The sequence below is a fragment of the Pseudopipra pipra genome, chromosome 4, assembly GCF_036250125.1.
Source record: "Pseudopipra pipra isolate bDixPip1 chromosome 4, bDixPip1.hap1, whole genome shotgun sequence".
NCBI classification, from domain to species: Eukaryota; Metazoa; Chordata; class Aves; order Passeriformes; family Pipridae; genus Pseudopipra; species Pseudopipra pipra.
In genome coordinates, this window is record NC_087552.1 from 49,433,074 (window position 1) to 49,446,864 (window position 13,791).

At 37.2% G+C, this 13,791-nt stretch overlaps 1 protein-coding gene and 1 long non-coding RNA gene across 7 annotated transcripts in view; one reads left to right on the plus strand and one right to left on the minus strand.

Annotated features, from left to right (window-relative positions):
* SLAIN2 (SLAIN motif family member 2) overlaps window positions 1-13,791 on the minus strand; it is a 37,182-nt gene that overhangs the window by 9,879 nt on the left and 13,512 nt on the right. For 3 of the 6 annotated variants that reach the window (XR_010430170.1, XM_064652872.1, XM_064652871.1), the window contains exons 3-7: window positions 12,146-12,310; window positions 10,530-10,691; window positions 8,545-8,904; window positions 6,377-6,514; window positions 1,289-1,366 (exon numbers count right to left, since the gene is read on the minus strand). Coding sequence is in view for 5 of the 6 variants with exons in the window: in XM_064652872.1 (XP_064508942.1) it covers window positions 1,289-1,366; window positions 6,377-6,514; window positions 8,545-8,904; window positions 10,530-10,691; window positions 12,146-12,310 (903 nt within the window). In the remaining variant the exon portion in view is untranslated. Of the gene's footprint in view, window positions 1-1,288; window positions 1,367-4,509; window positions 4,569-6,376; window positions 6,515-8,544; window positions 8,905-10,529; window positions 10,692-12,145; window positions 12,311-13,791 lie in introns of those variants that run through there. The other 3 variants (XM_064652875.1, XM_064652874.1, XM_064652873.1) reach the window with 3 other exon arrangements.
* On the plus strand, window positions 1,364-7,462 carry LOC135413315 (uncharacterized). Its single transcript, XR_010430171.1, has 3 exons — window positions 1,364-4,272; window positions 5,009-5,102; window positions 7,198-7,462. It is a non-coding gene; the product is annotated as an uncharacterized LOC135413315 (long non-coding RNA).

Sequence of the window (13,791 nt, forward strand, 5' to 3'; positions counted from 1 at the left end):
ACTGAAAGGGTCCTCATGTGCAGTAAGGAATGACAGCAGCTATTAACTGGAATACATAACTGGCAGTGCAGCACGCTCTGTTCCTCATTCTCGACGGTTAATAAATTTTTACAAATAGTTAATTTTCTGTACGTTCCCACAGCTTCAGACTAGACCATTGACCTAATGAGTGTTCCAGACATCCAGAAGAAGGCATAGCCAGCTGGAAAGAAAGCAAGACAGCTTTGCAGAGGAATCGAGATGGTGGGCTTATGCCAAAGGAGAACACTCTGAGAACTTTTCTTTATTTGGTATGAAGTATTAGGAAAAACATAGAGACTTCCTATTAATCCATATGAATCTGTTTCACAGTCGTACTTCACTAAAAGTTGCATGGAATGAAGGTGACTCAAAGAAGTCAGCATTGTACACCACCGAGAGGAACATGTACATTCTGTCAGTCACCCTCATGTCTGCACAAATGACTCTTACAGTGCTTAAAGGGTTCTAGCATCCAGAGGGCTTATGAATTAGTCTCAAGTGAAATATGATCCTTAAAATGAGATCTTCTAAACTGTAACAGACAACAGACCATGCTTAAAACCAAAATCAGTTATTTTCTCTTAATTGTGAAACTGAGGCAGTGTCACATAAAAGGCTGCCAGAGTTGATTAAAAATCAGATAAAACTTGTCTAATTGGATTAGAGACTCAATATATTCCATTTTCTTTTCAAAAAAAAGGCAAGTTCAGCCATTAGGAAACTGGAATATTATATACAAAAGTCTCTAATTCCTTGAGAAAAAAAAAAAGAAATCTAATTATTGTACCTTGGGGTTAACCTTCCAGTTTTGTGAGGAAAAGAGAAACCAGAAGCACACACAAAACAAGTTGATATTCTGTGCTCATCTTTTCAAGGATAAACTTATTAGGTTTTGGTTTTAGCACAAAGTATGTATATTTTTACCACTTTTGCTTTAAAAACTGTATTTTGCAATTAAAAAACTTCCTATCCAAATACAGGCCTAATGAATATGGATTTAGGAGTGTACTTTTCTAATACAGATTTCCTGATTAATGCTAGAAAGTCATAAATCCTTGGATTTTTATCTCAAAATACAATCTCCTATATGATGCAGAGTTTATTTTTAATATTTAGACCAAAAAGTTAACTTTCGTATCGCAAGGACCACTTGGTTAATCTCGACATGCAACAGCAATTTTATTAATCTAGCACATGTGAGATTTAATGCAGGTGAACAATTATCTGAGATTTGATGGAGCTTGATAAGAGGTTGTAAGTTAATTACCTCCTTTTGCAGATGGAGTTTGAAGAAACTGTTTGGTTTTGAAGGCAGCACGAGGCAAATTTTTCTGCCTTTGCAGAGCTGTTGAAAGACAAGAAGTGTTATATTTGTCTAAGAAGATAAGGAAACTAAATTTACTGGAAGTTTCAGAATTGCATCCACTTGTGAAGCATCAAGGAACAGAGTGAGTTAAACACTCAAAAAGCAGTTATGACTCTGGAAGTAATGGGGTTTTGTGAATGGTTCTTGCTCTTAATGACGAAAAGTTACAGAGGAGTGTGTCAGAAATTTTGCAGTGCAAAATGCGCAGATTCAGTAAGAGTAAAGCTTCTTGCAGGGCAAAAAGCCCAGAAATGCAAAAAAAAAAAAAAAAAAAATTAATACACCAAAGGGAGAACAAGCCACCTAGCAAACATGCTACAGCAATATGAGTGCAAGATTAGATACAAAGATGAAAATTAAACTGTCATATTTGACCTAGCAAGACTAAACTTTTCATTTTAATAGTGTTTTCAAAAATATATTAACACTAAAGAAAGGCATAAATCTTTGTCTAATGTGATCATCATATAAACAAATTGTGTTTTCCAGTTATGGAGACGTAAGCCAGATGTCTTTTTTCCCCTCTTCAAAAGGGTATGCAAGAGGACTCAAACTTAAAATGAAGACTTAATGCTAAGAATTATCAGCTGCCAGCATGTACACAACATGACAGAAACTATTTTTTATTGCTTCTTTGCTCCTGTGTCCTGCCTTTTCTCTAGTAACATTCAAGGGCTGGTATTGCCTTGAAATGACCTCACTACCTACCAGTTACCAAGAGAGAAGCCAGCATTCCAAGAGCTGCAGAGTCTTGGCATGGAGAGAATTACCTATTGCCAAAAGGAATGCATTGACTCCGTATTTTCACCGCAGCATATTTAAGGGGGGAAGGAGGAAAGCAGTCAATGAAATAAAGCTTTGCCTTCAGACAGTCTTTGTAACATGATGTGTGAATAAACATCTCTGCTCACCTCAATGTATGGACTTTTATACTAGCATAAAACTGATTGCACTAGCAAGGCTTATTTCCATAGTGAGAAGGAAGAAAGATGGGGGAACAGCTGTGCATAAAGATCCTGACCCTCAGTAAGGAAGCTCAGTAATCCTATCACCAGTCAGTGAATATCACAATAAAGAAGGTAGGAGAAGAACAATTAGAATCCTAATAACATTAGTTAATCCTTTTCTAAACTTAATAGCATATAATAATTGCCATCACCTTTCCTACCCTTCAGTTAGTGCAAACTTCACAGTATTTTAAGAACTATAAAAGAAGTTCATCATGTGTTTCAACATCGTGCTGAAAATATGACTAGGGGGTCTATTCAGTTCAGTCTTAATAACTAACTAAAACTGTCATTTTCAACAAACAGCAAAGAGGAATTAAAGTGTTTATAAACACAGTAAAATGCTGCCTGTGCATATTAAGAATAAAAGCCTTATTCCTTCTACCAACTAGAATCTAATATAAAACAGCATGTGGCAATATGCAATTCTGATTCAACTTCTGGCATAAGGTCTTCCAATAAACTTTTTTTAAGGTATACCCATCCACAGCCAATAAAGGACAGTAAGACTTTTAAAAATGAGCACAGTTCCTAGAAATTACTGAGGCAGACCAGTGGCCAGAGTGTTTCAGTCCTCAAGTATTCCACTATACCATTTTTTACTGAATCAGTGTTTTTGTTTTACCACACAAAATGAAGAACAGCTTCTTCCTTCTTATTTTGAATTTGTTTTGCCCTAATTCACTCAGATTTAAATATGCTACCACACATGGCACTTTCTTCCCCCATCATTATTCACACTTCTTGCAAGTCAGAGATGTGGGATGATATGGAAAGAATTTTAAATACATATATATCAAATTCCTTCCTTCTCAATGGAGACTCCATGAAACAGACACTCAATAACTAAACATTTCTGTGCACCGAACCACAGTGCAAAAAACTTAGGCAGTACACTTTGAACAATGCTGAGGAAACATGCAGTTTGAGATAAGCATGTGGATAAGCACACTTATCCACACCATTTGCTGCTCTTGAAGTACTCTGTATGCTGTGGCAGTACCTGTCACAAATGGTGTGCACTGAAATACAAGTGGTTACTTTTACTTCTGATCAGCCGAACTAGAATAGTTAGTTTCCTCAAAACTTACTCTTCCTCCTTTTGCTCTGAACATGCCAAGCAGTTGGATCTTGGCAAGCAGACTGTCACTTTATTGATAGTTTGAACAACCTACAGCTCTTTGAGAAAGTATTGTATTTATCTCTGCTTAAAGATTTAAAATCCATGTGCTCACAGTGCCACTAAGTACAAAAGCGTCACACAATCCACTAGAAAGCAGGCAGCTCCTACATGGAAGCCATCCTACAAATTCTACAGCTTTGCACAATCTATGTGGTGCAGAACCCAAGTACAGAGACTTCCCATCACTAACACTTTAGACAATTCCTATTCCTTGGGGAGCACGACACAAGTATTACTGTATCTTCCAGGGTTTTAATGTGAAATATTTACTGACTTTCATATAAAAAAGTACTTTCTGCATAATGGCATGGAGAATCAGATGTAAATGAACATTCTAATTGTTATAACTGTTATTTCATTCACTCAATCTCTTTTCAAGAATAATTTGGCTTGTTCACTGCATTGCACCTAAAACTTTAAATGTCAAATGTTTTCATGTTTTACAGCTGTACTTCTAAACATATTATACGTCTTCCCTCTTCTGTGTAAGCAAGTGTGTTCAATTTGCCTATATAACCGTAAGAGGAATAATCTTTTCAGAAACTTACTGGATTCCTAGCTCATTTTTGAATGCCAGCAACCATAGCAAGTTCAGTATTGCAGCCACAGCACATGTGCAAGTAAATTATGAACCGCAAATCCTTGACAAGGAGAAAAGTAGTGACTTCGGGTGGCAAGCCAGCGTCCTTGCAAAGGTAAGCTCATGCAAAACTAGCAGGTGTATGAGGAAGCTTGAAATCCCAAGACCCAGAAATCAATGCCAAGGGAAAACAAAAATTTGCTGCAATTTAACAGTGCTTTGTGCAAAGTGACAAAATACAAACCAAATAAAACAAAAAATATACAATAAAAAGGACACAATTCTGGAAATTTTTATACAATGTACATTTTTGCAGAAAATTTTTTAATCCAGACTAAGCAAAGATACTTACTCATTGACTTCATACACAAACCGTTTTACGATTGTCAATAGCAAGACTCTGACAAACATCTGTAAGAGCAGGGAAACTGTAAAAGCTAGAAATCTGGCCTTTATTAATGATACTTAACTTACATTTAAATGTAAGTTGGTCTAGAGCGGTTCACATTTGGGGAAATATTCCATGAAAGGCAAGCAAATTTGCCTAATAATTTCTGTGATTCTTAATGCATCCACAAGTTGGAGAAAAAAAAAAAAAGAGCATATAACCATAGTCACACCACTTTGGTTCCTACAATGAAGTAATTGACTAAATATTGACTATTGAGACTTCTGTTGTCTGATCTATCCATAGAGTTTCACCATGAATATACTTTTCATTCTGGAAACAGCCTTCTAGCTAACTAAGTTGCCCTCTGGGCTCTTCCCTTCCCAATTCACTCTACTTTAAAACACCAAATAAAATCTGTACAGATTTTTACTACAAATAATTTTCCTTCATTTTCTTTCAGGTCGTTTTGATTATTCTTCCTATCACAGAAACAGCACAGCTGGAGAGCTACTGTCCAACTGCTCTGAATACAGTTTGATAAGCCTGAGTAACAGGTAACACTCCTGCTTTTGAATTACACACATGCCCTTTCAGTTGGAAATCCCACCTTCTGAGTCTTTGTGAATGGTGGAAGAAGGAGGACAAGGTAAAAGGAGGCTGTAGTAATCTATATGAACAATCATAAAGTCATGCTAACTTTTTTGACTACAGTAAGTATCATGTACCTGGGACTAACTGTCCACACAACCTTACATCTGGTCTGAGTCTGAGACCAGATTTCTATCTGAGAGATAGAAATCATGCAGTATTTGGCATAGTCTGTATTCCATATTCCATACTTAACTGTATTTGGCAGCATCAACACACTGTTTTGAAAGTTTTAAGGAGACCCAACTAGGTTTACCAGTATGCCTCCATTGTTTGTTGGGTTAAAAAAACTCTATACTTTAATTCACAAATATTATTTTACATTTCCCATCAAATATTTAGATTACTGACGAACTTTTATCAAATAACTTTTATAGTTCAAGGCTTTTCACATAATATGTTCTTCCCTTTAAAATGTCACATAAGGTTATTAAATTCAGAAACTTGTTTCAAAATAAAATGGTCAGTAAACATTTAAACAACAGGAACTGGCAATATTGGCATATAAAGAAACACTGAATATTTAAGTTTCATTTGCTTTGGCTTCTTTAAGGTCACTATTTTTAAGAGACTTGTGAGATTAGCAGCATTCTCATATCAGCAGTTCACTTTTGGACAAAATAGCAGACAGTAGTCCAGCAATGGGCCAATTTGTTTCATGGGACACAGGTTCATTCAAACCTTTTCTAGGAAGTAATTGACACTTTAAAAAGTAAATAAAATCAGGAACTGGATATATAATTTCCAGGTGCCAAAGAAAAAAAAAAAAGGAAAGAAGAAAAGAAACTGCAGACAGGTTAAACTTAAATTAACATTTTAAGATCAGGTTTTAATAGTTAAAAAAAAAAAGGGCAATAAATATCATACAGGTGTTTTTTCAGAGCCTAGTAAAAAAAGTTTCTGAAATGTCCAAATACTGTATTTATACTCTTTATATTACTTCTGTATATATTTTTAGGAAACTATGAATGACACTTTAATAAGAAATCAGACTTTTTTAATATAATGAGTACCAGATTTTGTGTACCAAAAAAGCAGATTCACACAGGTCTGATTAAAAATCAGGACTAGCATCTCCAGTGTGGCATGCAATGTTTCATTTTGCCATGAAACTGGAAGACAGCTGACTACCATCACTTAATTCTGAAATTTACATTGAATTGGCACTAAAGGTACTTACTGGCTGAGGCTTGAGGTTGAATGCGAGGTATTCCTCCATTTGGCACTTGAAAGTTTGAGTCACTTCTGCTGTTTTTCACAGACTCAGCTTGGATGTTAGATGTCCTGGACAGGTTTGGAAGACTACGCCTTAGTTTTTCTGTACAAAATAATACAAAGATACCACAACATGTAGTGTGATGCTGGACAAAGGTCAGGTTGTGAATCTGTAGCTGAACCCCAAATCTCACTGATGCAAAATGTTAGCCACATAAAACTACACCGTGATTTAAAAGCATATTTTGTTACATTAATTCTTCTCAGATCTATCACATACAGAATATTTATCCATCTAAAAAAGCAAGAATGTACATTTTTCACCTGTGGTGAAAAAAGTCAAGCATATTGTGTTTTGAAGTTGAAACATAACTGGATTATGATTCTCTGAGTTTTGTTGTACTATTATGAAAACTGGATAGACAAACCTAATTTGCAGTTTTACACAATTTTTGAATTATTTACTTGCTTATAACAGAATGCTTGCCTGAAGAGTAAAAACATAGGTATTTGAGTAAATTTTTGAGACTGCCTAGTCCCACATCAGCCCATTATACAACAAAAATCAGCCACCCACTTGGAAAGAACCTCTTCATACACAGCATTCAAAATTATTGAAGTGTCCAGTTATGCTTCATCTTTCACATATGACTTGACTATCTACTCAGCTAATACTGATTCTTCAAGGGCCTACTAACATTTGTACCATTGCTCGCAGAATACAAAAAGATGCCATTAAATATTTCTCAAGTCTAATGACATTCTGTGTTTCTCCAACCCATGCAGAGCTGGGTTGATGACATACTTTGGACAGACGACTGCAGATGCTGTGACAGGATGAGTGGCCAACCTGATTCTGCAGAGGGATGCAGGGAAGAAGTATATTAACCATGCACAAGCACTAAAGATGAAAACAAAACTAAATCTTCATCAGCTGAATATTCCTACAAGTGTACTTTCGGCACGTAGCAATTTGCACTGCAGTTGGGTACACTGCTGAACCCTGTCAACCAAATTTCCCTTCAAGCATTCTAGCCAAAAAAAAAGAAAACCTGAACAACTTTTTTTGGCTGCTGCTGTATCAACTCTGAACATCCAACAACATTCAGCTGCACAAAAATCACCGCAAAAGAATTCCTTGGAAGTGTTTCAGAAACACATGATCACACACTCTATTTTGATCCTTCTAGTATGTGGGATACCAGCTTTTGGTACATTGCCTCTCACGGGATATTTCTGTTGCAGCTCATCTAGCATGCATTAAGACTTTCATAAAATCCCAGAAAAGAATGGGAAAAGAATTCTCAACAGGTAATCACAATATAATTGATTACCTTTTGCGCTGTGGATACCTAAAATTTCCCCAAGCCACTATTACTAATAAGGGGAATTCTTACTATCTGTATGTATATCCTTTCTAAATTTAAGATTTTATTTGCCAGATAAAAACTACGCTTGCTGAAATGGGAATATGCTTGCAAAATTTCAGCCCAGTTAAACGAGTTTCTGCCAGATTGCTACCAGGAAAAAGTACATTCAAGAAAAATCCTATCAGGATTACATTATTTTGTTCTATGCCAATATGGTATAAGTACACTGAGTTTACTGCAAGCTTTATTTTTTATCATGCAGCAGTTTACACAGCTTTGAGATATCTAAAATATTCAACAAATGCATGAGTTAAGTACTAATATTTTTAAGGCCACATTCATTGTCAAAGAGTTGAGAGTCCTGTGCTGCCTGAAGAAAGCATTCAGCTGTCTCACAGGCTACAAGCACGCATAAATTGCCACGTTATCCTTATCTGACCACAGTTACTTTCCTCTGCATTTTGTTCTGTCATCTGCAAGGCGTAACCATAGTGGTCAATGATAGTTTCCCTGCTTTATTTTTGTGCATTTCCCTGCCAAAGATAGACCTTGGTCACCATGAAACTCAATTATATTCAGTGACTGGATAACATCTAAAATAAATCATCTGACTATAAGGGTTCCCCAGCAGAACTGATGCTTTGTTTGCTCTGCTTTTTCTTCAACAATTCAGAGATTAAACCATGATGTTACACAGCCATATAGCTTTAGTACTGCACACTATCTGAACTACTTGTGTAACAACTTTGAGATAGTTTTTTACCTTCGCTTTTGACATTACTAGTCTGTAAGTCTGTAGGATGGCCTTGAAGTGAAAGACGAGGTTGCTGTAAACGACTAATCATAGGTTGTGGTGACGCTCGACTGTACTCTATGCTTCGAGCAGGTGAGCGGGAGCGAGGTGAATTTCTTGGAGATTGTTTTGGTGAAGGCCAGGGAGAACTGCGAGGTGATGGTGAGAACCTGCTAACAGCAGGGTGCACTGTGTGATGTGTGCCATCTTCCTCATCTTCTAAGCTCTGCGCATCAAGCTCCTGGTCGCTGAACGTGCCTCGCCTTGTAGAATTGCAAGAGGAACCAGAACTACGCCGAGAAGCAGTTGCTGCATATTCTTGCCGGAGGCCTGGCAACAATGAGAACATTGTTTACTTGCTTCCAGCACACAGATGGTTCACACTAGAGACAGTGCCTACAAATATCTATGCAGTTCTCAACTCAAATTTGGCTCACCTTTTATTTGAAGCATTACATGAATTCAGTTTAGTACCACCGCCTCCCTAAGATCTTGCTTTATGGTGAACTTGCCACTGGCTGCCGCATGAGAGGAGCCCCGAAGAAAAGATACAAGGACTCCCTGAAACAACATCTTAGTCTTGGCCATATTGATCACCATAACTGGTCTACTCTGGCCTCAAATCGGGAGGCCTGGAGACACACCATCTATAACGCAGCTGTCTCCTTTGAGAACACACGCAGGATCACCCTTGAGGAGAAAAGGCAACGCAGAAAGAATCGTGTTCTGCAGAATATACCATCTAAGGAGTCCTTCTACTGTGCCTTTTGCAATCGGATATGTCTATCTCGTATTGGCCTCATAAGTCACCAACGTGCCTGTAACAAATGTGGTTAGAGCCTTCCCAAATCTTCGTTCGTGAAGCCCAGCCATGATGACCAGAAAGTTGTCTACCAGCTAATAATGACTTGAAATAAGTAGGTGAGCACATTCCATTTCCTAGTACAGCAATCATCAGTATAGATGTACTGTGTACTTACTTGTTCCTCTCCTCTCCCAGGCTGGATTCTAGCAACACAGGCTACACCTTAGTTTTGGTATCATATAACATCATATAACCATTATAGCAGCCACAATGAAATGTCTCTTGCAATATATCAGTTAATGTAACCAAACAAGCAGCATGATAAGCTGCCCCCAGAGAAACTGGAGTTGTTACATCAGTGGTCTCCGAAGTGTGGTGCCCACACAGCCAGGAGTACACAAAAGAATCCACTGGTGGACAGGAGAAAAATTTGTACAACCAGTATGTTAAAACAGCATTTATTTTTGTCTTTATCTCATACTTTTAAAAGTTATAGTGTTGCATATATTTGTGCATTTTTGTGTATCTAATATATTAGGGTAGCACACGTACATAATTTATAAAAAATACATATATTGGGCCTTTGGTTTTGGTTTTTTTCACTGATAAGGATGCACAATAATCAGGAGACCACCCTGTTAGACAACTGAAATTATTACCACTTTCTGCAAAGTCAGAGGGACAAAAAGACAATCTCAACTAAAGCTATAATAAAAGAGAGACATCTACATAGGTGCTTTTTAAACTATTTTTTGCCGTAGTGATTTTACATTTTGGTGATTTAAATTACGGTTTAAGCAGTGATGTCAACAAGACTGGATTACATCAGGAAGGCACATATCTCCTGAGAAAAATGGTGACAGGCAGTAGTCCATTCTAACCACCATCCTTTTAGCAAATACTCTATCTTACAAATTCATACTCTCCAGCATTTTTTGTCCATTGTCTCTAAAGAACAATTCTGCACAGCAACTTCCTTTCCTTAGCCTGGATGCTTAAGCCCTCAACCATCTTTCTTGGGTCATCTACACCTGTACATTCACAGTAGAATCTACATCCCTTTTCCATTACTGCTAAGCAAGTGCGACTGGAATTATTCAATGAAAAACCCCAATGGCTCCACTTTGTTTTCAGAAAAAAAGCCACTTACTTTCTTCCTGCATTCGTGCTAAAATTTGCACATCTGTAACATCATTTAACTTGTAATTAGACCCAATAGAGTCTTCATCCATCTCTGATGCACTTAATTCACTGTCCAGAGAGGACTGTGGACTTAGCGGAGGATTTCTATCTCCCGAACTTTTAAGATGACCTATGGAAAGAAAATAAAGTAACAGGAAATGTTACTTAAAAGAAAGGAAAAAAAAGGAAGCTGCATTTCCTTTCCCAGTAAAAGAACTACCAATCTGAAAACAGATTATTACTGAGACATTTAGTCTGACAGACCATTTGAAACATTTGATTGCTAACCTAGGGTGAAAATATAACTTACAAAAGCAGAGCTTAGCCATTACCTTCTAAAAACGGGCAACTTTATAAAATCATTGCAATGGTACCTAAACAAATTAGTGACATATAGTCTGTTCTATCATACCATGTTTCAACTGCTATGAAGTTTGCACAGCTCTACAAACAAAAGCAACTGCATACCTGGTTCCATTTGTGCTTTCATTCTCACCTCTGCTTACTACCTTGTAAGACATGAGTTTGACTAGATCTTTCTTAGTGGTAAGGACATGCTGGTCCAATGAATATTGATTCAGTTTGGAATGCTTAAAATACAGTTTATCTGAAAATACTATCTGTTCCACATACACATCTCTGCTAAACTATAACATGGAAACTAGAACAAGGAAAAACTCTTCCTGTTTTCTGCCTTCTGGCTGACATCCCATTGCCTGTTACATCTCTGTCCTCCCCAGGCAGACACACCATTGTAGGACATAATGCAGAGCAGAGTTAGAGAGATGAAGACAAAACCTGAGTAATGGTTCTGGTGCAGTGCAGGCTTCTCTACAAGTCCACACTGAACTACAGATAATTGGATTGTCAATGCAGTGCTTTTTTCACCTTCCCTGTAAGCTAACTTTAGTTAAAGTATATACAGTAAGCCAACAGTATGACTTCAGAATAGCGATATGTTCCAGGCATCAATTTTTATCACGCAAAGAAAACATCTATGGTGTAGAATAAAGGCAGAAAACATCATCTGAATTTAGTGTTTACACTGATAGCTGCAAAACCTTGTGGAATGCCTTTAATTAAAAAATGCGTCTTCTTAGATTCTATAGTTCACATCTCAGAAGTACTGATGGATACTTTACATACCAAATGTTTCAGTCAGTAAACCAACTGTTTACTAACTATTGCAACTGTAGCTGCAAAGACTTCTCAACTACCAGCACCTAAGGTTTGAACACCTACCACGCAACTTACATGTCAGTCAATTCCAAAAGCCACTTACTGACCTTGGGACTCCACAGGACTAAGATTCTGTTTTAATCTAACTGCCAGTATACATCAGTGATTTTTTGGCAAGTGGACATCCGAAGAAAACATTTTAATAAGTATCTCACGTCAGAAAGTCTGTAAAAAAGACTTCCCTAAAAAGCTTAAATACTGCAAACATCCTACAAAAGACTGACAAAGTTTTGGCTTGTTTCTTACTCTAGTTCAATGCAAAGTCATCTATCTGAGCATGTTTTTCAAAGGAAGAGGAGGAAGAAGACAGCAAAAGACTAGACACACAGTCACACAGACATTTACCTGAGGTACCAGGAGGTATGAGCTGTTTCACTAAAGCAGATTTCACTGGTGTTGAGGAGGGAGAGTTAAAACCACTGCTGTAGGGGCTACCGGTATTTGGACTATAGGAGCTCGCGTAACTGACCGCACTGAAAGGACTGCTGTACAAACTCTGTCTCTTGAGAGCTGTAAGAAAGAGGAGAAAAGTGATGAATTATACTGAAGAACCAATGAAAAATTAATACAATACTATATGGTATCTTCAGTGTGATTTAATTTCTGTACAGTTCAAGTAGAAAATTTCAGACACCAGGAAGTTTTTCAACTGACTTCTTCGCCCCCTAGATATAACCACATTGTGAAAGGAGTAGGAGAAGACGACAAGATAGTGATAAGTACTTTCATCATAACAGTCAGATCTAAGATCACTACAACTGATCTCTTCAAGATGTCCAGTGTTGGTGCTGTGAAGCAGGAGGACAGTAGTAGCTAAGTTACACTAACGTACATCTGATGCACAATTGCATGCAAACCAGAGCACACCACGAAGTCGAGTTCTCCAGAACTCACAGACCTGTGTAGATCACACAATACTTCCACAGAACTAAGCAATACCACCTACAAAATTTCCCTAAGCATATGCTAAAATGAAAAAGCATTAAGCCAGGCAAATGCTTCTGTTTATATTTCTGGGTACCATGAACCTACCAGGTAAGGCAAATTGACTGTAGGGGTTATTCCCTTCTGTTCTAATGACTTTGGACTTTTTATCCACAGGCTTCAACCTCATATATAAGATCTAAATTGGGTACTTTCCTTTGCCATTTATTGTAAATATTTCAATGCTAAAGTACTTTCAGATAAATGTTAACCACTAGAACATTTTCCATATGATACTGCAATTCCCCCAATTGCCAGGTGTATGATTTGCATAGTTACTTATTTGATTATTTTGCTCAAAAGTTTTACACTTTATTTTAATATAATAAAAAATGGAATTTCAACAGGGGAAGTGGGTACCTAAGGAAAATCTGGCACTTTTGGAAAAAATCAGTTCCTTCATTGCTGAAAGTATATTTATACAGGAGTGTATAAAAGATCAAATTAAATCACAAAACATTAAGCTGAAAGCTAGAGGTCCTAACTTGATGGTATGTAAATCTAGGTTAGATTAAGTTGCAGCTCACCTAGCTACAGAAAGTAAGCTATTTAGAGAATGTTGTGTGACATTTCTATTAGTGAAAATGGGCTTCAATAAGCACAGTAGCAATTAGGCTATGGATAGTAGTGGACAAAAAAAAAGGAATTGAGCTCCAATTTATTTACTAAAAATCACTGCTGTTTTGACATCACAAGAAGTTGCATGAAATGCTGCTTTCAGCAGCAAAGGCTGCTTTAGCTCCTCCTACCTTCTTTGTTCTTACTCGCTACACCTGTCCAGTACAAACAACGGTGAGGCTGCACTATCATCTGGCCTACTAAAGTGGATTTAAGTTAAAAATATCTAGAGTATTTTAACTGATTGCATCACTAAGTAAGTTTTAGTAGTGCCCTAAAAAAACATGTCATCCAACCAAGCCAATGGCAGAACGTAGCAGAGGCAAAACCAGCAGAAATTAAAGTTGACTTTGAAGCAAATTCCTAAAACTGCAACTTGTGCAAAGGTA